General features: G+C 37.2%; 2 protein-coding genes and 1 pseudogene across 2 annotated transcripts; 1 reads left to right on the top strand and 2 right to left on the bottom strand.

Moving 5' to 3' along the window:
* Positions 1-884: 884 nt before the first annotated feature.
* On the top strand, positions 885-6,986 carry LOC127658319 (tyrosine-protein kinase STYK1-like). Its single transcript, XM_052147549.1, is given in 10 exon segments — positions 885-942; positions 1,474-1,647; positions 2,226-2,561; positions 2,680-2,861; positions 5,291-5,371; positions 5,668-5,862; positions 5,864-5,877; positions 5,976-6,016; positions 6,092-6,188; positions 6,389-6,986. Coding segments are annotated over 10 exon segments (1,374 nt in total). The 3' UTR covers positions 6,585-6,986.
* A 265-nt stretch (positions 6,987-7,251) lies between these two features.
* On the bottom strand, positions 7,252-8,465 carry LOC127657669 (microfibril-associated glycoprotein 4-like; annotated as a pseudogene).
* Positions 8,466-9,470: 1,005 nt separating this feature from the next.
* LOC127658411 (polyhomeotic-like protein 1) lies at positions 9,471-22,704 on the bottom strand. Its single transcript, XM_052147686.1, has 15 exons — positions 22,466-22,704; positions 21,822-21,971; positions 21,563-21,673; positions 20,987-21,064; positions 20,281-20,424; positions 19,817-19,987; positions 18,751-18,835; positions 17,697-18,628; positions 17,188-17,326; positions 16,908-17,083; positions 15,194-15,281; positions 15,014-15,101; positions 13,771-13,942; positions 13,077-13,314; positions 9,471-11,622 (listed from the first exon to the last, which is right to left on the bottom strand). Exons 2-15 carry the CDS (start codon positions 21,939-21,941, stop codon positions 11,471-11,473), a joined length of 2,694 nt encoding a protein of 897 aa, XP_052003646.1. The 5' UTR covers positions 21,942-21,971; positions 22,466-22,704; the 3' UTR covers positions 9,471-11,470.
* Positions 22,705-23,657: the final 953 nt, after the last annotated feature.

The raw sequence follows: 23,657 nt of genomic DNA, 5'->3' as shown, positions 1-23,657 counted from the left end.
CAAGGCATATGCATCCCTGACCAAAGTTCAGTTGTTACTGCAGAGGCAAATGCTTTATTTCTAGCACTGACGTTCATTGAGACTGTTCCACAGAAATCCTTTTTAATGATAAGTAATTCCAAATCATGGGAAATAAATCCTGTTGTTGGGAGAAGACATGTATTTCCTTTAATAATCGTTGGGATCAAGTCACTTACGCTCGATGCCGAATAGGACACGTGAAGCTCACACACCAATTTTTACTATCTGGAGAAAATTCACCAACGTGCCCATCCTGTCAGAACCCACTATCCATTAAACATGTCTTACTAGATTGTAACGCTTCTACGCACTTGAGGAACCTGTATTATTCTGTTGACACTTTTTAAATGGTTTTTAACCAAGTAAAGCAAATTTAGTTTTAAGGTTTTTAAAAAAAATTCTTAAACACCTTTTTTTGTTTTACTCTTGAATAACTAAAATGGCTCTCGCCATGAATATAGCTACAAAAGCTGGCATGGCATTAAAAAGGAAAGAAAAGAAATTTCCACCTGAATTAAACAAATGGTGGGGTTAGTATATTTTAGGACATGATGATTCTTTATACAGAACATGAGTGTAAATTGACTCCCTTTTTAAAACATTTTTAGGCTTTTCACTCTAAGCTTAATCTCGGGTTAAGGCCACTTTTAACCCTGGGCTAAGGAACATTTCATACTTGTCATTTTGAAAGGGATTTCCACTGCTTTTAACCCAGGTTTATGACACCCTGCTCCAGATCAGGGTTACTCTCACTTTTGCTGTACTACTTTTTAGAGTGCCAAATGTGAATACAGTTCGAATTACTTGCCATATTTCACTCTGTCACTCCGTATATTTAAATTCACATGTTGTTTTATTGCAGGATGGCATCCTCTGTCAGTTCTGCATATTCTAGATGTGCCAGTGGAGACACATTATGTGGTGAGTAGATCATGCCCATTAGATAAAATAAAATAAAAAAGGGAAATATTAACCAATTTAGCTTAAACTTAATGTAAATGTAATGGTCTGATAGCTTGATCTGTAGCTCTGTGGTCTCATTTAATGAGGGCTGGGGACCTAAGAATTTGACTGAAGAAATATAACCGAACAAAATTATTATTCATAACTATTCATACAGCTATCAATTGCATGACTTTTATAGATTATAATTATTCAAATGTTTAACTGTTTGATTTTATTGTAATTTCCCTTCACCCAACTCCAATAATCAGCTATTTAATGTAGCAGATGGTACCAGGGAAATGCAGCACTTCCGTTTTGTGTATATTTGGGTTAATAGATCAAAAATTATTATCTTGATTTGACACACCTCATAACTTTATCACATCACTGTATTTGTACTCATAAAATATGAACATACGGAAACTTCAAGAACAGTTCCTTGACATTTAATCACCTGACATTTCTATTTATTCACATTCCTTGTCAACATGTGATCTGCTCCCTCAGAGATCCGTGTGTATGAACAGGAAGTGATCATTGTCCCAGTGCTGTTTTTGATGAGTTTCTTTGTCATGTTGGTGTTTCTGCTGTTGCTGAAATTCTGTCCCGAGAAAGTAGATCGTCTGCAACCCAGCTCCATACGAGCAACTAGGACTAGGAGAAACTTACAAGGCGTTGATGGTGAGTGTGGGTACACAGTATGTACCGTATATAGTTAATTACATTTAAATGCTGAATTTGGTAATCAAATACTATATTTTAAAGGATACTGGAATTTTGAATAATTGCAAAAAACCTTTAGAAATTTTTTTGGGACTTTCCCAAACATGAATTAAATGTATTCCTAATTGCATATGACATACACATCTACATACATTTCCTAACACTATAAAGAATAAAGTCTGTCCACACAGGGATTAAATGTTTGCTATAGTGTTTCAAGCATTTCAAATTTAAACTACAGTGCTTGTACTGTATCTTTGCAAAGGTGTGTGAAAAAATTATAATGTTTTTCAGCTCACCACTGCCCCACATGTTGCGACTGTTTGCACAGAATTGCGTGGCTCATATATTAATGAAAGTAAACGTACATGACATTTGATTTGTAACAGAATCCTGTTCCTCTTCCTCTTCATTCTTCCTGACTAATAATTGCTTTCTTTTTTATCGTATTGCCTTTATGCCAGTTGTTTGTCCCTTTTGTCTTCTCTCTCTCCTCAACATATCCACCTAAGCAATCTCTCATCCACTTTCTGTAGCTCCTCTGGGTCTGAATCCTCTGGAAGGTGAGCGCATAGCACTGGACACCATATCTTACATGACATTCACCCCTTCGTCACCAGTCCGCAAACAATACAGGTCTGACCGCACCTCCTTCAGTGCCAACAATGTGGCCTTCCCAGATGGGCGAGGCTCTTTTGGGGCCACAGCTTCAGCCTTCACAAAGCCCAAGGAACTCCCACGCCAGCGACTTCCAGAGAATTTTAACAGGGTGTCTCCTCTCCCAGCATCATACTCTTTGAAGTCAGACTCCTCTGTCTCACTATATAGGGCTCGTATGGAGAACAGAAATGTGGTGCTGCGTGTACTTCAAGGTGCCAGAGCAGTTTATGATATACTCATTATAGTTTAACCTGAAAATAATCTGATCTTAAATTCCAGTTTCACTCTCTCTCCTTCTTTGTGTTGCATTTTTTCTCTCATAACACTCAGATTCAGTTGGTAACAGGGAAAGTCAGTCTTTCCTGGGCTTTGCAGCCTTCCTTTCTCAGTTGGGGCCCCACCCCTTCTTACTGGAGCTTCTGGGAGTTGTATCACTGCGTGCTCCTCTCATTACCGTTGTTGAAGAGATGGAGAACCGAGATTTGCTCGGATTCCTGTGGATGTGTAGGCAGGTGAGAGATTTAAAGCTTTAATTATATTTTAAAGCATTCACCTTATACAGTTGGAGTCAGAAGTTTACATACACTTAGTAATTTAAAGTCTCTAAGTCATTAAAACTCTTTTTTTATAGTTTTGCCAAGTCATTTACAACATCTGCTTCCTGCATGACACATGTAATTTTTCCAACAATTGTTTAAAGATAGATTGTTTCACTTTTAATTGACTATATCACAATTTCAGTGGGTCAGAAGTTTACATACACTTAACTGCTTAAAGGCACAAGTTAACTGTGCCTTTAAGCAGTTTGGAAAATTCCAGAAAATTATGTCAAGCCTTTAGGTAATTAGCCAATTAGCTTCTGATAGGTGAATTGGAGTCAATTGGAGACAACAAAGTCAAGGTATTGGAGTGTCCATCACAAAGCCCTGACCTAAATCTGATTTGTGGCTAGAACTGAAAAAAGCATGTGCGAGCAAGAAGACCTACAAAACTGACTCCGTTACACCAGTTCTGTCAGGAGGAATGGGCCAAAATTCCAGCAACTTCTTGTGAGAAGCTTGTGGAAGACTTCCCAAAACGTTTGACCCAAGTTAATCAATTTAAAGGCAATGCTACCAAATGCAAACAAAGTGTAGGTAAACCTCTGACCCACTGGGAATGTGATAAAAGAAATAAAAGCTGAAATAAACTATTATTCTGACATTTCACATTTTTTAAATAAAGTAACGATCCGAACTGACCAAAGACAGGGAATGTTTTCTACGATTAAATGTCAGGAATTGTGAAAAACTGAGTTTTAAATGTACGGCTAAGGTGCATGTAAACATCTGACTTCAACTTTATCCATAGCTGTTCAGAGAGGTCTACTAGTGCATCTGTAACTAGTTACTAATTCATTGTTTATAAATAGATTTTCAATTTTAGCCTAAACAAAGAATGTAAGACTTTTGCTGAGATTCCCACCCCAGTTTTTCATGACAAAAACTTTAAGATGCCATGAAATAGAAATTAGAGTTTTGTGATTTATAGTCCATGTCTGTTAGCTTTGAAGCCATGCTCCTGAAAGTTGACAAATGTAACTTATATCAGATATATGCATTTAAAATGTGTAGTCTTTCTATTCTAGGAAAATGGACCAAAATACAGTACTAAGGACTCATCTTGCCCCACACAAATTTGTCAAATTAAAATCTTTCTAGAATGAGACTGTCCCTCCTCCTAATACCTCCAGCAACTCTGACCAGCAAGTAGAAAACCATGATTCATTACTGTAACAGAACTAAAGTCTATTTGCTATTATGGGTTACAAAAGACAAACCCTTTGATATGTACCACCCATTCTGCCTGTTTCAATAATCAATACAGGGAAAAAAACTGCACTCATAGGATCTTTAAAAAAAAAAAAAAAAAGTGCTCACTGCTTGGGTATGAGTGGTTAACATCATAGTATTTGGCTAGATACAAAATCCTACTTTTGCCAACTTGAGGACTAAATGTGAATTTGAACAATGGACAATTTTACAAGTTTCTAACATGCAATGTGTAACAGTTCGGGAAAGGAGGATGCGGAAATCAGAGTAACAAACAACAAAACTTAAATCAAACAGAACATCAAACTGAAAACACAGCAACAAATACACACACACAGAATGACCACGTGTGACTCTCTCTCTCTCTCTCTTAATCTCTGGCGTCCCCAGCTCTTCCCTTATCTCTCTCCTGCTGATTAGGCACCTCAGCGCTGGGCGTGAATCCTCACAGCCCCGCAACGCCCTGCTCCTCGTCACACTCCTCCACCTTCCGAATTAGGCCGGGGCGCCATCCGGACAGGCACGCCGCTCACCCGGTCCTCCATCCCCTGGTAGATGGCAACAGTTCATCCGCCTCCTGTTGGACGGCAGCGAGTCCTCATCCCCTAGCAGATGGCAGTGGCTCCTCTGAATCCTGCCGTATGTCAGTGACTCCTCCATCCCCTGGCGGACGACAATGGCTCCTCCTTCTCCTGGCAGATGGCAGCAGCTCCTCCGCTTCCCGGCGGACTGCAGTGGCAAGTTCTCCCGGACAGCATGCCCTTCCTCCTTTCTCAGGTTTCGGCACCACTGTAACAGTTCGGCAAATGAGGATGCGGGAGTAACAAACAACAAATCAAACACAACGGAACATCAAACTGAAAACACAGCAATATAAACACACACAGACCAGCGCTCTCTCTCTGGCATCCTCGGCTCTTCCCTTTTCTCCCTCCTGCTGATTAGGCAACTCAGTGCCAGGCGTGTATCCTCACGGCCGGCCACACCCTCCTCCTCGTCACACAATGTAAAACTCCTTACAGATGCATGTCTGAAACTGAAATGTGCATCTTTTGCTGAGTATCTTCTGTTCAAATTTCTCTCAAATGAACGATATCTCACCACTTTGTAAATTAATGTGCTTCAAATAGGATAATGCTGGACTAGACACCATTTGTCAGATGACAGAGAAAAAGATCTTCACCATGGCCTCACATGTGTCTTCTGCCCTGGTGAGCATGATTTTCACTCTTCTACTTCTCTCAGGGACAAATTTCTCAAAGCAGTTTGACATATGAAAAAGTAATAAAATGATTGATGTGAGAATATAAAACACCTTGGTCAATCATGGTGTGGCTAAATATCTTTATATATATATATATATATATATATATATATATATATATATATATATATAAGGCCATGCAAAAATTGGACTTATATAAAATTGGAAATATTGGTCCTTCTGCTGTGCATGACAACATGGTTTCTAATTTCTTGATATCCTTTCCTGTCTATTTCTCTGTAGGACTATCTCCATAGCAAAGATCTTCTCCACTGCAACATTAAGGCTCGCAGTGTATTGGTCAGCAGTATATTTACAGCAAAACTCTGGGGTTTGGACGATTTATATGCAAGGACTTCAGAAAGTGCAAATTACCGTGAAGATCCTGGAAGAAAGAAGTGGCATGCTCCAGAGTTATTGGACAAGAGACCCGCCACTGCAAAAAAGTGATGTGTAAGTAAAATCATATACATGTTAAAAATGAAAATGCACATTTTAATAATGTATTTTGTTTCACTTTGAATGTCGGTGTCTCTTGCTCTTCTTTCCAGTTGGTCATTTGGGCTGCTGCTGTATGAAATGGTGACTCTTGGTGAGTACAACAAAACTCCCTTTAACCTTTGCTCATCCCGTTCATCCTTTTTACTCTGTAATTTCTTTGTTCCAGGCGAGGTCCCTTTTGCAGAAATCCCTGTGAAGGAACTCCTTCAGTATCATCAGAGAGCCAAAACCCTGAAGAAACCAAACAACTGCTCCAACTCACTGTAAATTCACCTAGACTTTTAATTGAAACGAGTTTCTATCAGTCTATCAGTCTATCTATCTATCTATCTATCTATCTATCTATCTTTACTCGTACTGTATGTGGTTTAAGTAATCATTTTGTTGACATATACTTATTATAAACATATTTATTATAATAATAATTTCAGAATAATACATAAATACTGCTTTTTCTCTCCAGTTACTCAATTATCAAAGCTTGTTGTCAGTGGAAGGAACAAGAGCGTCCTTCATTGGCTGACATCAGGCGTAAACTTCAATCAGGAGAGAAGAGTGCCAATGACAGCGTCATTCTACGGGTTCCTGAGCCAATCAATATTGAGCAGTATCTGAAGGACGCAGGATATGGAGAATCCAACAACTATACCATTTTTTAAAACTGAAGGCTCTGCATCATATTAAATATCCATATAAAACCTCATTTTGAATCTCTAGTGCTGCCTAAAGAGTATAATTGACTGTAGACCAACCATTGGCTCTCTACTGTAATTTATCTCTATGACTGGCTAAATCAACCACTGGCTCATGCAACTGTAGTTTAATTTCCAATAATAACAACATGGGAAAATTGGAAAGAACCTTAAAAAGACATATTATATTAACAATGTTTACAATATTAACAATGTTTTCTTATCTAAATGTGCTTCTTTGAACTAGACCCTGATCTTTTGCCATTTATTAAAATCTAATTCACCATAACTTTAGAGAAATGTTCTATTCTATACAAGACAACTTAAAATGATTAGTATTGGTATCTTATTGTTTAAAGAAATGTACTGTTTTACACCCCACCCAACACACACACATATATATATATATATATATATATATATATATATATATACATACATGTATCCTTGATATTTGTTGTACTGTAAAGCAAACAAACATATCTGTAGGTAGAGATAGTGAGTTAACTAAAGAAATGTATTTAGTGTTGGTTGATTCATTTGAAATTTGATCAAAGAAAAAGAAAAACATTCATAGGAATAGTTCAGAGAACAATAGCCAAATATTTTCACCAGTTTTTCTAGGTTACATAGTTTAGAGAGTGGAAAGAAATCCCCTAAACTTGTATAATTCATCTTTAGGGAGAAAAATTAAAATAGGATGTTTGCCGCTGGGAAACACTTTTATGGTTCTACAAGTCTTACACACACTTCTGATCTTCATTTTGATAGATTTCAAACTGATATCAGATCTGTTCTTCCAAGTGTATCAGACAGCTCCAATGGTAAAATGGGTGCCATCTTCTCCCCAGAGGTTTTGCATTGGGGTTTGCATTATGACAATCTCTGTACCAAAAGGCTCCAAGATACAGTCTTGCACAGCTCAATTAAAAGGCATCTTGGTCTTTTTCAAAGGTGGAGAACTTCTCTCCATTATGAAAAGTCACAGTCACCAGTAGCAAGGAGGAGTGTTCATTGAGGGTATTAGAATCCTATATACAGTCCAGTACCTCACTATTGTCAGAATCATATTTAGAAACCTCCATGTCCACTTTGAGCACATACCTCTTGTTTGTGTGAGTTTGTGGATGTTCTCCAACCCTGCTCACAGTCACATAAATATATATATATATATATATATATAACCAACTGTATAGCAATGTATAACCCAAAACGGTCCATTTACATTACATGTCTTTTGATATTCTGTTGATACAAAATGAAGGTTTTTAGCCCCAACATAGTGTGAATTCTTGTTGTTAAATTCATACCTAGCTAGAATTCATCATTTAAATTCCCAAAGCCATTCCTGTACTATCTCTGTGACTGATAGAATTTCACACTGCCATCCATTCTTCTTTGTCTCACCTGAGATTAAATTAGGATAATATGCATAACACTTAAATTCACTTTACAGTATTTTTTATTAATACACTTAGCCTTGATATTTTTTATTAATACACTTAGCCTTGATATGTTGATACTAGCCAGTGAATATTTACCTGTCATGTGTTTTGGTTTATGTCTTCACCCACTGGTTCCTGAAATTACTTTGACGGCTGTTATGGATGAATGCTGAGTTGACTATGTTAAACTTATGAACTATTCTAAAGAATGTATCCTGTATGCCCAGATGTCCTGCAATCTTTGAATAAAGCTCCCGCACCTGGGTACATACCTAATCTCATCTCTATTTGTTGCTTTTGTTGCAAAGGTCATTTTGAAATTACTGACTGCTCCTTTATCACTGCTTTCTGAGACATTATGAAATAATGACTCCTGTGCCACTGCTGAATCTGACAGTGCCATCCAGTGATTCTGGAAGCCATCTGATTATTTTCTACTGTTTCTGAGACATTTCTATGTATTATGAAGTCACATGTTGTTCCCTGGTATATTTGCCATAGTTTCCCTTTTGGGTCTGCTGCTTTGTCACCCTCTAAATCCAGTATTACTTGGAGTAAGTCATTTAAAAGAAGAATAGTAGCTTATCTCTCTTTGTTATATAACATTGGACTGAAACTTTATTTATATATTTTTTATTTATCAACACAAAAGTGGGTTTTTAATAAATAGTATATAGTTATGCATATTATGATCAAATAAATATATTGTATATTTTATATAAATATTTTTGGTGTAAATTGTAGATTGCGAGAATAACCCGCCACCACCAAACATTAAAGTCTTATGTTGGGAACCCTTATAAGACTTGATTCAATTTGAGCACTTAACTTGATTATGCAGAACTGATGTATGTGATTAAACAATGTAAATTCAAAGCATTTTTGTTTTTCAGTTAAGAGCAGTAAGGAAATGCCCTGTAACCTGCTTCATCTGATCTTTCTACGCTAAACTGTATACTTTTTTCAATGTAGAACATCTTTTCTTCTCTAAGTTTAAGGTTCATCTTATCTTAGTTCAAGCTTCTCAGTCAAGAAATAATGAATCCAAACATAAATGGCCAGTAATTTCTGATCAATGATCTCTTTCTTAAATAAGTTTTCTTTCTTATACTCTAATTATCAATATTTATGCTTTATTTGTAGTTATTTAATAATTTGTAATCACTATGGCACAGGCAAAATAAATAACAATAGGTATTTATAAACATCGCTTTTAGACTGAAATAGTGGTTGACCGATAAGGTTTATTCAGTGGCCGATGCTAACTTCTACAGAGCAGTGTGGCTTATGTTCAATATGAATGTGCCAAAAATGGTGTAATACAATTTAATGATAGCAAATGAGACATTCATAAAATTAAATGAACACATTTATTTTTATACAAAACACAAAATTTGCATTTCCACTGACAATTAAATAAAGACTTAACATAGACTGGATGTCAATGTCAAAGCAGCTTTATTCATATTTATGCATACAAACAAAATAAGCATCAGCACTTTCTTAGTCACTCTCTCACTCTCTTACACACTCACACACAATCTTATCATACCTGCTCTCAGGTGCTGCAAAGCTCTGAGTTAAAGCTACTAATACTCATCTATAACTTGAAGCTGGTAAACTGTACCACAAAATAATGATGCTACTTTTTAATACAAATTTAAAAAAAAAAGTTCTTCAAATAATCTTCTGTAGAAAAAAAGAATTCTGTTGTTCTAGGATTAGTTCAGATCTGATCACTCTCAAACAGAACCGTCTTGAGTTTGATCCAAAAAAAAAAAAAAACTACTGCCATTCAGTAACACTGTCTAGTGAGATGATTTCACAGGAAAACTAAAGCTAAGGTTTTTCCATCTCTCACAGTCTCTGGACCTTACAGAAATAACCACAGTGGTATAATTTATGTTTCCATAATCACTGCATCAGCATCATCTAGAATATTTTAGTGTATGAGAATCTATTGTGTTAACTGTCTACAAGGTACATTGAAGAGAGCCTACAATCCTTAAATCACATGCTGATCACACAGACATAATAAAGTTTTTCTGAAATATTCTGTCCTCCCAGTACAGTAGAGCACACATAAATGCTCTGTTGTCTCTGTTTGGGTAAGCAAAGGGGAAGCCCTAGAGAAAGAGGCACCTGTCAGAGGCAACGAGTCATGCCCATTACAGTCAACAGTACTGTCATATTAAGAAAGGCAACATATTCTTTGACTCTAAGAGTCAAAAGCACTACAAGAGTAACAATGATTATTGTTCTTAATCTCTTCATACATGACACTTTGATTACAAATGTTTAACATATAGGTAACTGACAGATATATAACACATACAGACTACACATTAAAGGGATAGTTCACCCAAAAATGAAAATTCTCTCATCATTTTCTCACCCTCATGCCATCCCAGATGTGTATGACCTTCTTTCTTCTGCAAAACAAAGATTTTTAGAAGAATAGCTCAGCTCTGTTGGTCTATACAATGCAAGTGAATGGGCGCTCCAATTTGAAGCTCCAAAATGCACATTAAGGCAGCATAAAAGCAATCCATAAGACTCCAGAGGTTAAATCTATATCATCAGAAGCGATATGATAGGTGTGGGTTTATCATATCCCTTCTGAAGACATTGATTTAACCATTCAAGTCATATGAATTACTTTTCTGCTGCCTTTATGTGCATTTGGGGCTTCAAAATATTGGTACCTATTCACTTGCATTAAATGGACCAACAGAGCTGAGATATCCTTTAAAAATATTAATTTGTGTTCTGCAGAAGAAAGTAAGTCATCCATATCTGGGATGGCATGAAGGAAATGAGAGAATTAAAATTTTTGGTGAATTATCCCTTTAGCCCGATGTCACCTCTTCAAATCTTGCAGTGATTCCCTCACATATTCATTAAACATGTCCATCCATGTTACAAATATAAAATATGTAGCACATTCAAACTCCAGGTATGTCGTATTGTGTTTATATTAACCACATCCTGATTAAATTAGTGTTTTTAATTTTTTTTTACTCCCTCTTTATGCTCCGCTTTAAGATCTTTCTCGTAGCCCCAGTAAATGTGTTTGAAAACAGGACGAACTAGCCAACTGTAATCTAGCAACATTCAACATTATGATTCAAAGTAAGACTATTAAGTCAAATCTAAAGAATACTAAATTGAATGAATTATGAATCATCTAGATTTTAATAAGGCATTAATTGTTTCTCCCTTCAGTCTCTCTGGCTAACAACAATTTAGAACTTACTCTTGCTCTTCCTCTCCTAGCTTTGATTAATCTCCTAGGTCAGTCATCAAGTCTGTCCTTTCATTCCCATTTGTTTCTTTTCCTTCAGTTTTCAGGCTGGTGATGGAAGTATAAAGCTCTAATCCTACTATTCTTCTGTCTTCTTCCCTTGTTCAGTCCCTCAGGCTGTTGATAGATGCACAGATTTTGAGGGCAGGGCCAAGTTTGATGTTCATGGTGGACATGAGGTGCTCTTCCTTCAGTAGCAGCAGAGCTTGCCCATCAATCTCCTGAGACAGGAACTGGCCTGCCAGGTCCTCACAACCTGATAAGTAGAGATGTCACGACAGAGGAAAATATTATAAAATTATAATATAATTATTATTACCTTTCAACCTGTTAATTTAAATAAATTTTCCAGTCATTCATGATAACTGCATAAAGATTTAATAAAATATTTTTTATAGTGACTTGACAAAAGTATACTGCAAGTATAGTATACTGTATACTGACAAAAACTGGTTAAATGTTTTAGGGCTGAGCTTAAGTTGAAAAAAATAAACCTATTTTCACATTAAACAATTCTATGACTTTCTGTTGGTATTAATTTCCAGGTTCAAGTGTCTTCTTTCTTCTTTGATGGCATATGGCACGTTTGATTATGAGATGTGATGGAGGAGGAGAACCAGTGAGGTTTGATGTTCTCGACATATTGATTTTAGTGCATTATCATGTTTCCTTGACAAAGACGTGGTTTAGGGTTTTTCCAAATTCCCTAAACCAAGACCAAACTTATTAATTCTAACTCTTCCTAGAGTTTTCAAGCTACGTGCACCAAACTCAGCATAGACCTTCAGACTGTTCTGAATTACACTGGGAGAGTCCGTTGACGAAACGGCTTGAGGCTGTTTACACTATATGAGTCGACACAAACGGTCTAAACGTTTATTTTTGTTGTTGGCAGTGTTAGCGCCAGAGTATGGAAATGGAACAGGACACTCGTTTACCGTCGCCTCGACATGCCGCAACAGACTTCCAGTGTAGACAGCATCACTGATTATTACAGGTGGTGGTGGCGTAGTGGGCTAAAGCACATAACTGTAAATCAGAAGGTCGCTGGTCCGAACCCCAAGGCCACCACCATTGTGTCCTTGAGCAAGACATGTAACTCCAGGTTGCTCCAGGGGGATTGTCCCTGTAATAAGGGCTCTGTAAGTCGCTTTGGATAAAAGCGTCTGCCAAATGCATATATGTAAATGTTTTGACATGACGTGCCGCTCGCATCCGGTGTAGACAGGGTGTTAGTGTGCTATATTTTTTAACATACGATTTTTATACAGCAGACGATCAAAACTAAAAAATTTGAGCAACACAGACAGACAGGAAACACTATTTCACAGTCCTTAAAGCAATTTAACCCCCAAAAAGATCACCATTTGTGTTCCACGGAAGAAAGCCATATGTGGTTGGAGCAACATTATAGTGAGTCAATTTTACATTTGTATTTATGCATTTGGCAGACGCTTTTATCCAAAGCGACTTACAGTGCACTTATTACAAGGACAATTCCCCCGGAGCAATCTGGAGTTAAGTGGCTTGTTCAAGGACACAATGGTGTTGGCTGTGGGGATCGAACCAGCAACCTTCTGATTACTTATATGGTTTAGCCCACTAAACCACCACCAGGCCAAGGAAGCATTCCTTTAAACTTAAATTCTAATGCACTTGAGTTGAACATAACATGAAGCAAAGCATTATGTGGAGCACTGTAACATCTACCTTGGAGTGAAGAAATAAACTGACACACTTCCTCCACACTCCAGTGAGCCGGGTTGCCAGACAGGAAGTGGTTCCCATCCACTTGGAGGGCACCTGGTGCAGTATCATCCAACTGAGGCCCACAGTGAGCTGGTCTTGAGCATGAGAAGGACGAGCTGGGCGAAAGTGACAAGAAGTCTTCCTCTTCCTCACCCTCACAGCTGGAGATGTCGTCAGAACGACTGGACTCAGAGCGACACTGAGAAAGAGAAATGTCAATGGAAAAAGAGAGGACAAAGTATAAACAACTGTACTTTATAAAAACCAAGAGGTTTTCCCTTTAAAACATTGTGATAAACTAAGTTTTAGTTCCCTTAAAGCAAGAATCCTAGGTGTTTTTTGAGAGTGTCATGAAAAAGCCAACAAATTAAACAAACTATTTTTATGTATAAAAGGTTAATTTTCAAAGAATTATAAAAATAATAGAAATGTTTCATAACTGAAGCAAAGATGATGCAAAATTCCTTATATGTTTTTGAAAGGCTATACTTATAACATGAAATCGCATCTAGAGTAAATATTTTAAATGATATGGCTTTAACAGAGAAAAAAGGTTGTGAACCTTTGCAGTAAAGTGAGTTTGCATGAAATTCTACAAGAGATTTAACTTCCTAAATTCAGACTACTGCACTCCCAATCATCTTTCCAAACTGACCTTTACAGGCAGATGCCTGCCTGCTATTTTAGCACAGGCGATCTCAGAGCTGCTCCTGCGAGGACCCCTGCGTCTAGCAATAACATCCTGCACCTCAGAACCCCCTGGTGGTCGTTCTACACAATCAAGACCCCTACTAATGCGGTAGTGGTGACTGCAGCTGACATTGTACCTGAATCATAATCCAGAAGTTAAAAAACTAAAACACAGCACATTCAAAAAAATATATTTAGTTATATTATATTTGTCAATTAGTTAAATTTTCTCCAGAAGGAAAGAATAACCCTGCTGCTCAAAGTTTCTTCCCAAATGTCCAAATTTTGTTTCATGCAAAAAATAGGGGTTTGAACCATCATGAAGGTGAGTAAATAATGACAGAAATTTCATTTTTGGGTGAACTGTTCCTTTGAGAATCTAAGAATTTCCTTAAAGTGGTCATGACACAAGGAATCAAATTTTCATTGATCTTTTAGCATTTACAGTAAAAGGTCATTATACTATAAAAACAAACTGTAAGTTTCAGAACTCAAAACTTCCTCCTCATTGCAAAAAGAGAATCTGTTGAAACCAAGCTGCCAAAATGAATCGTTCTCTACTTGCATCTGACTGCCTCCACAAAACATTAATAACAACTTTAACTTATCACTTCAGTAGCCCCGCCCTGTAGCTGTGATCAGTGAGATGGCAAAAAGAGGGAGCAGGTCAGTCAAAAGCAGAGAGCCCATCATAACAGTGAGCATTTACTGTCAAGTCTTACAGGAGAATCAGCACCAAAACAGATGAGGATGGAAAATTATCATGTTTTACAAATGTATCTGACAAAAATATTTACTAATATTTTAAGTGAACCTCAAGGAACATGTTAAAATAATCAAAAAGGCATGTCATGACACATTTAAAAAGTGTGCTACACATAATGCAGCAATATTCTAAACTGTGTAAAGAAGTACAGAGTAACTTCTAAAAAGTACATCATATTTTAGTATATTAATTACATGCTATTATTTCAGGAGCTCAGGCTTATGTTCAGGACAGTTTTATGTTGTTTAACATATTAATCTGTTACAGTTTGAGACATGTTTTTGTCATTTTGCACATTATCAGTCAACCAAAATGATATTAATGAAAATGAAAACTATATACAATACATAGATATGTGCACTCACATATATAGGCTTCATACAGTATATGGATATACATGTAATAGTTTTCTGTTGCTGGTAAACCGTACTTTGATAAATACCTCTTGGCACAGGTTTTGGAACAGAAGCGTTTGGATCGTCTGAACTGGGTGGCTGGTGCTAATCTTAGACAGTATTCACACTTTAACTCTATAAAGAGAAAATGTGTAAAAGAGAAAGAGGCTGTAGAAAGTATTTTTTTCCACAAAATTTGTGTCCCACCAACCACAACACACACTTACTGTTAGGGTTGTTGTGCACTGGTTTTAGGATGGGTGGAACAGCCACGGGAAGAATGCCCTCAGCTCGTTCTTTCACTGGACCGGTCACCTGTCAATCACCAGGAAAAGTTGAGTGTTCTATTGCAAGTTCTGCTTCAAGATGTAAAACCTGATGATCCATGGTATCCCAGTATGATTCCAAAGAACATCTTTCTTACAAATCTAATCAACCATACAGAGTGTATCATTAGCCTAGTTTCCATCCACTTTTTGCACTATTTTGAAAATGCGTAAAATATATATTTTTTTAAGTGAATCGTTATGGCCCTGTTCAAGCAGGCAACCTGCACCAAGTAGCGGGGAAACTTTTGGTCGTAGTATAAGGACCATCCATAGATGTGTATATGCGGTGTGCAGAGCTATTAAAGAAAAACTGATGCGGTGTAATATCAGGGTTTACATATGACATATCCCTGATAATCAATATTTTGAACAATCATCTAATCTAAAGCATCGCCATCACAACTGCATTATGTGCCACATATTTGTCCAGCAACTTTTAATGATCAACTGAACTTGATTGTCATCTAAAATTAATTGAATGCCATAATGCAATTTCTGAAGAAGCTCATCAAATGCAATCTGAGGTAAAGAGGGTTATTTTTAAAATATGTAAACATTTTAAGATGTTCAAAAGCTTGAACGTGAAAGTGAACTCATTGGAAAAATCGTTCTGTTAGTTTATAGACTTGAGAAAATGTGTAGAACATTCTTAGAATGTAATTCAGCCAACTTGTTTTTGTCTACAGAACAGGGTAAGGCTCATTTAAGTTTGTGTAAAGAAAAGGCATATATAGGTATAAAAATATATATTTTTTCATTTTGTAATTTATTTATTTTTATTTAATGCTTTTTTTATTTGGTAATTTATTTAATTTCATACAGGGAATTTTGACGGCATTTTTTCAAAAGTTAAATAATCATTTTTCCAAAAAAGCACACTAAAGCTTTTCTCCTTGTATTGTGCATTTAGTTTTACTTTAAAACATCTTTATGCATAGAAATGATGTTTGTGTTGGCACTCCTGCAAGTGTCATGTTTGCAGCATCGGATCTATATGCCATTTAGATTCATCCATAATCACGTACAATAAAGGACATGTACCTTGTGGTCATGATTAACACAGGCTGTAATGTAACACTACATTTTTGCATTAATGCCAATTTTCTTGACAAAAAGATTTTCCAAATTTGAAGGAGATTTGAAGTATTGACATAGAGTTTATGCGCTAGAGTTAAAAGGAAAATTATTATGTCGACAGTTGTGAAATCTTTGTGATAAGTTGTGTTTCGTTTAGCTTTATTTTGAAGCGCTAAAACTTTTTTTCACAAAAACTCCTTGGATGGAAATGTAGTTAATGTCATCTGCTTATTTTATCAGTAACTTAAAAATAGTCCAGAATCTAAAATATTTTTTATTCATTTTACATCATCATTTCTTATGCGTTTTATTTTTTCTAAATCCTCAAACTTTGCTAACGTCTAGGTTTAAATTCGATTTTGCATCCCAGGTTTTCAATGCGGACTCAGATTTTTGAACCCCCACTGTTTAAATCAAACATATGTATTAATGCAGTATTATCCCTCTACATTGAACAGATTATTCCACGGCATGAAATGGTTGAAGATTAGAATCAAATATTGGACAATGATCTATATTAAGCAGAAAGACTCACAGGGAAAGGTTCAGCTCCCTCCTGGATAACAAAGCCTTCAATGAGGTGAGTCAGAACTTGAGGTTTGACCACAGCCTGTGGGACTGGGGCTCGATCACCTTGTCCTCCTCCACGAGGGAGAGGAAGAGGGAGAGAAAGAGAGAGAGTAGGAGGAGTGGAGAATGCCATCTCTGGGACTAAATAAGAAAGAAATAGTTTGGAAAACAATTCGAAAAAAATAAACTTAATACAAAAATAAATGAGAAGCATACTGTAAATAGTGACACTTTCAATCACCCACCTGTGTCTAGTGAGGGAGCTGGTGAGAGGGGAGGGGCGGAGTCTTGCAGTGATGGAATTTCATTGATGGTCTCTGCTGAAATCTCAAGAGTTGCATCAGATTCAGATTTTCTTTTTAAAGGACCAATCACAGGCTTTATCTACGAGAGAAGGAATAGCTCATAAGTGATTTACACTGTCTCTAACACTGCATGGAATAACTGTTGGGGAACAGAACACAACAGTGTCCACCCAATTTTTCAGCCACCTTGATATTTTTGGTGAATTAAAGTACCAATTTCCTTCCGAAACAGCTAAATCTGTACATTATTAAAAACATTATAATTTCATATAAAATGTGGATTTTTATATAATCAACTTCTGAGCTCATAGTCGGTTAATGTTGAAAAGTAAATAAGACATAATTTTTTTTTCAAGTAATTTCTCTATAGAGAAAATTAAAGGGATTTTTTTGTTTTTTTATGGAACCTGACTGTTGCGCTCCATAGTATGCCTCCTTTATCTACTAACCTGAATTCCAGACTGAACAAACACCTCTCCACTTAAAGGTGCTCCAGAGTTATGTCCATCCAATGAGTGTGTGACTGCAGCAGGATTAACTTGATTTAATCCTGTGCTCTGATTGGTCTGCATCTGAGACACCGGCAGGGCACTTGGGGCTGTTTTGAGGCACATGCCAGCTCCAATCGTTTCCATTGCAGTCACCATTGTCACTACATTGTTACTGGTGGTATTGATGGCCACAGTAGCTGTGGTGTCCTGCTGGGTGCAACAGGTCCGGGTTTGGGCCAATGCTAAAACCTGGGAATTTCCTATTGTGCTCTGCCTTGCCCCAACAAGCTGAACTGGGACATGGGGAGGGTGATGGCCCCCCATGCCCTGGCAGTTGTTGGGAGGTGCTGGTAGAATGGGAGGAGGGTGGCGAGGGGGCATCTGCACTGGCAGCCGATGGCCCTGTGCCATTTTAGGTTGGATGGGCACGTGCCCTGTTGCATGACCCAGTTTCTCTGTGCTCAGATTGGTTCCTGTCTGCTGGAGAGGCTGTACTACTAATGTCTGGGCATTCATGTTGGATTTGGTTGCCACTGTGCCCATCGGATACCCTTGAGAAGTGGGAACATTAGAGGTGGGCACCAAAATATGGGTAACTGTGGCTGCAGTTGCTTGTACTCCTCGAGCCTGGCACAAGCCAGACTGAGAGAGGAGGAGCTGGGAGAGAGGGAGAGAGGAGGAGGAAGGAGGGTTGGAGGAGGCTCCAGTTTGCTGTGTTGTGACAGTGGATTGGTTAGTGACCTTCACATTAAGGGCAGACATGCTGGGGTTGGTGTTATTGTAGTTTTGGAGTTTAGTGTTGGGGAGTTGTTGAGTCTGGGGTTGGATCTGCTGGGCTGACTGTCCAAATTGCTGTTGTGCCTGAGTCTGCTGGTTAATTGGGAATGAACCTTAATGACAGAGAGAGGCAGACATATAAACTACTGTTCATGTCACAGTTAATGCATTCTGGAGTGACTGCAGTAGACACATACATCCACTAAATTTGAAATGTAATAACTTAAAGTCTCACCGCCCGTCTCCTTTCTGTCTACAAGCTCGGTCTTCACTGCAGCTACCCTTGGAGAGGATATGCAACGCATTGCTAAGTTCTGTACCTGAAAGAAAGAGAGACAAAGAGACTTTTTCAAGAGGGAAAAAATAAAAAGTGTACAAATCTAATTGTGAAAGGGAAAAGGTATACAAACATCAAACAAACTATGATTTTAATACCATAACTAGGATTTAGCTAAAAAAATATATTTTCCTTTTTTTTCAGTCTTTTCACTTTATTTAATACATCTCACAATATTTTTGCATTTGCTCTGAAATAGCTTAAAGGGATAGTTAACCCAAAAATGTTAATTCACTAATCATTTACACACCCTCATGCCATCCCAGTAGAGGTCTGCAACCTGATACGGGAACCAAACAAGGTTCGGTCCAGTATAAAAATACTTAATTATTGATCTGTTTCTCACCCATGCATCAAATCACTTCTGAAGACATGGATTAAACCACTGGAGTCATATTGATTAATGTTATACTGCTTCTATGTGCTATTTGGACCTTCAAAGTTCTGGCCGCCATTCACATGCATCGAATGAACCCAAAAAAGCAGAGATATTTTTCTAAAAGTCTTAATTTGTTCTCTGCAGAGGAAAGAAAGTCTTACACAACTGGGATGGCATGAGGGTGTGTAAACGATGAGAACATTTTCATTTTTGGGTGAACTATCCCATTAAAAGTGTGGGGTTTTTCTAATCAGAGAAACCATAATTGCATGTAAAAATAGTCTAATAGAGAACTACTTTCCTTAATGGCCCCAAAAAATAAATAAGCTTAATTTTAAATCACTAGTATTGGAAATATTCAATATCAGCCAGCCAAAGCAATGTGACAAGTAATTTGTTTATCCACAATGAAAAATCCTCCCCATGCAGAACACATTTTTAACAAAATATCTATTTAGTATACCAATACGTGCACTGGGATTTTGGACCAATTAGGTTTTATTGTGGGTGGGGCAACCCTTGATAGGACTTGATTGCATCACACTCAGAAAATAACTTAATGTAACCGAAGTCCAAATGTCACACCTGATCGTTATCTGACTGGTTACTTGAGGATGTGGGAGTTGTTTCCTGTTGCTGCGGCTGAGGTTGCTGCTGGGGCTGCTGTTGGGCAACCGTTGCCACAGCAGCTGTTGCTGTACCACCAGGCATGAAAATGAGCTGAGGGGTGAGAGGTGCCCTGAGAGAGCGGTTTACCTGTGGGAGGAAAGTCAAGTACAATTACACCCTTAAGAAAAAGGTTGGGCTTAGACGAACATTACATAATCATTGCACTTAATTCTAAGACTTAATATATGTTTTCACAGAAAAAAGGCATATGAAAATATAGAGCCTAAAGACCTTGTATATCATTTTGTTATATTGTAAAGAGCGTTATAATATAACAAAATGATATACAAGGTCTTTAGGCTCTATATTATTATATGCCTTTTTTCTGTAAAAACATATATTAGGTCTTAGATTTAAGTTTACTATAACAATACACTTACTCTCAGGTACATCTGACCCTGTCCACCCGAGTTTCCACCCAGTAACACTGATTGGCTAAGGGCTGATGTTGTTGCAGAGGTGGCAGGTCCCATTGGACGAGGGTTTGTCATGGTTCCTCCCCCAGAGGTGGTACTTAAGTTGACCTAAAAGAAGCACACCATAGAAACAACTTTAATTTATACAACGTTCCAAAAATGAGAAAGCTTTAGGCATTAAAGCACACTTTTAACAAACATAAAATATGAAACCGAGTGCAGTTATAATTGTCTTTATTTTTTCATGGATTTAAAAATGCACTAAGTAATTTTTTTCATCATTAAAAACCTTTACTCAAGAAATTAATTGTAATTTTGAAAAATATGTAGGAAATCTTGACCAGTCACATTAAAATGAAGACTCCAGTCATATCAGTAACCTTATAAAAGCTGTTTAATTCTACATGGAGCGGGTCCGCACATGGGGGCTGCCATGTTAGAATCACATGACCAGCTGAATACTACTAGCTTAATCTCAGTAACCATCCTGTTATTTGACACTTTCTTTCATTGATTAAAATAATCATGGCTGACAGTGAATTTTTACATTGGCATCAGTAACTGAAATCTATTGCGTTTGAGTGATGCTTCATCCAGGCCACTAGGTGTCAGTGTAAGTCTAAGACCAGATGAACAAGAACTTAGTGCACATTTAACTCAAGAGACTCACTGTGCATTGTGCTGAGCTTGTGGCTTGAGAGACACTGTTACTGGGAGAGCTAGACTGACGACTGGCCGCAAGAGTTGCCTGAAAATATTAACAACAAATTCTTAGACTAATGGTGAAACATAAAAAACTCAATAAAATACCACTACAAATAGTTTCAAATGCAAAACGAAAAAAAAAAAAGTGCAATACTGCATGTTTTAGGTGTGGTAAGGTACACAATACGAAAGCTTAATATAATAATAAATAATAAAATAAACAGTAAATAATTCAAAGAAATCTGTGGCAATACACAATAATTAGTAATTAGTTCTCACTTCTCCTCTGTTACTTTTTCATATGTTATATGTATTGCAATCCTTGTGATACATGGCTACATATTTTATTAGTTAACATCCATTTAACAATTACGTAATCTAGTGCAACACTTTGATGATGCTTTCACTGAGTCGTACTGACTGATGTTACTGAGCTGATGAGATGTTTAAAGTTTGCATAGTATGCTTGTTTTTATCAGATTGTATCATAGCTGTGATCTAAATTTTGATCTGTGATTTGAGTTGCCTGTTTTAATCTGACCTGTTGCACAGCAGCCAGGTTGTGGAGTTGAGCGCTGTTGATCTGCTGTTGTAGCATGAGCTGCTGAAAGTACTGAGCTGCATTGGGCTGCCTCTGTAGTGCCTGCAGAGCCTGGGAACATTAAGAATACAGTCGACTACATTTTTCAGGACTCAAGGAAGACACAGAGTGAGTGGTGCACAGAGGTCTAGACATAAGTGCAAGTGCATTAGAGTTCAATTAGGCTGTAAGTGGAATTTGCAACGGCTTTGTGACCCACCTGCACAGCTTGCCTTTCATACAGAGACATTTGAGCTATCTGAGAGGGGCGGGGGTTTCCTCCTGGTGCAGCGTTATTATTGGCTGAGCTGGAGTTGGTCTGGTCCTCTCCTCCCTCCATGCTCACTGGATGGACGACCAGTCAGTCAAACTTTGTAATAGAATACCAGAGGAAAATATGAATAAACAAACGTTGCTTTTAACGAGTTAATGTTGCTCTTTTACATTATATAAAAACAGGGATTTAATTATTAAATCAATTCAGTAATTTGGCAACTTGAAGACACATTTGCTAGAACAATGAAATCTGCCAAAATATTTTTCCGCACTATAACATTATTTGACAAATTGCGCAACAACATTAGATTATTTTAATGTACTGTAATGTACTTAAATGCAATCCGTGTGTAATGTATAAAGAGCGGTTAATCAACTGTCAATTAAAGATGATAAATTATTTCAACAAGTGACGACTAAAAAGCATACTAGAAAAAAATAACAACAAGCGTAATCATGGATGTATGAAAAGCAATGCATCAGGGCTTCGGGTGAAAATTAAAAACAGCCCGTTGTATATCTCATCCGCTGCTGCAAAATGTTGGCGAACTGGCGACTCCCAAAGTGGCAAAGCAGACAGAATTTTACCTCTCTGCGATCCGCACGATTGATGCTTTATTCTCGCGTAATTGATGCAACCACCTGGAAATTTAAAGTCAACTGTGTTTGTGTTATCGATCCAATACAGTTCCACTGTTTATTTTTTTGCTTTTACAAGAATTTTTGCAATTCTTCAAACAACGATGATTGTGATAATGCTCAAAAAGCAATAAACCCCGCCCCCCGCACTGTTTACAATTCTCCTTCCGGCGCCAAAAATGACGTACACGTTCGTTTACATAATAAAAGTATCTATCTATCTATCTATCTATCTATCTATCTATCTATCTATCTATCTATCTATCTATCTATCCATCCATCCATCCATCCATCCATCCATCCATCCTATCTATCTATCTATCTATCCATCCATCCGTCGGTCCATAAAATATAACACATAAATAAATAAACAACAAATAAAGATGTGGGCTGTAAAAAGATAAATACATAAGTAACATTTGAACAGAGAGAATCAGCTGGATTGAAAATAGAAGGGTGGCAATGACTAAGAAAATGGGAAAGGTCTATTTACATACTGGGTAGACAGACCTGTTATTCAACTGACAGATACTGCACCCATGACAACATTCTGGTAACAGAATTTGACTGCTCAAATCGCATAAAAACCTCTAATTATGTATGGTATACATCTGTAATATGAGGGCTGTCAGGTCAAAACTATGAGTAGAATAGTGCTAATTGGTGTTGCGAATTAAAATAGATGTATTTTGCCTACATACATTTTTAATATATATAGACAACAAAAATTCTCACAGTTGTCATTACAGGCTAAATATTATCACATGATTTATATTTAATTTAAGTGTTACCATTCTGACAGTCATTTAGAGGAGACACTTGTTCTATATGTTGTATATATACTGTATGTGTGTGTGTAACTGTGAGTTACAAAACTATGAGTAGATTGGAATTGTGTTTTAAAATAGATGTATTTTGCCTTCACAAATTCTGCAGTTTCCATTATGGGCATACTTTTTCAACAAAAGTGAAGTGTTTTAATTTTGACAGTTCAAGTTATGACTAATGATCACTATCACCAGGGCACATGACAGGTTACGTAACTCACACATCACAGAAAAAACAAACATCTCACCCTTTGTTGCTATGCTCATGTGTTCTAAATAAAAACCCATGGGAGCCTAATAGACACAGAGTGCTG

The sequence above is a fragment of the Xyrauchen texanus genome, chromosome 17, assembly GCF_025860055.1.
Source record: "Xyrauchen texanus isolate HMW12.3.18 chromosome 17, RBS_HiC_50CHRs, whole genome shotgun sequence".
Taxonomy (NCBI): domain Eukaryota; kingdom Metazoa; phylum Chordata; class Actinopteri; order Cypriniformes; family Catostomidae; genus Xyrauchen; species Xyrauchen texanus.
The sequence above is the reverse complement of the archived record's forward strand: the minus strand, read 5'-3'. Positions and strand labels throughout refer to the sequence as shown.

Coding starts and splice junctions, on each gene's coding strand:
- LOC127658411 (XM_052147686.1), bottom strand. CDS start 21,941: ATGGAGGGAGGAGAGGACCAGACCAACTCCAGCTCAGCCAATAATAAC. Junction 19,988..20,280: donor AGGGTCAGATGTACCTGAGA/GTAAGTGTATTG, acceptor TTCCTCCCACAG/GTAAACCGCTCTCTCAGGGC. Junction 18,629..18,750: donor AGACAGAAAGGAGACGGGCG/GTGAGACTTTAA, acceptor TCTGTCATTAAG/GTTCATTCCCAATTAACCAG.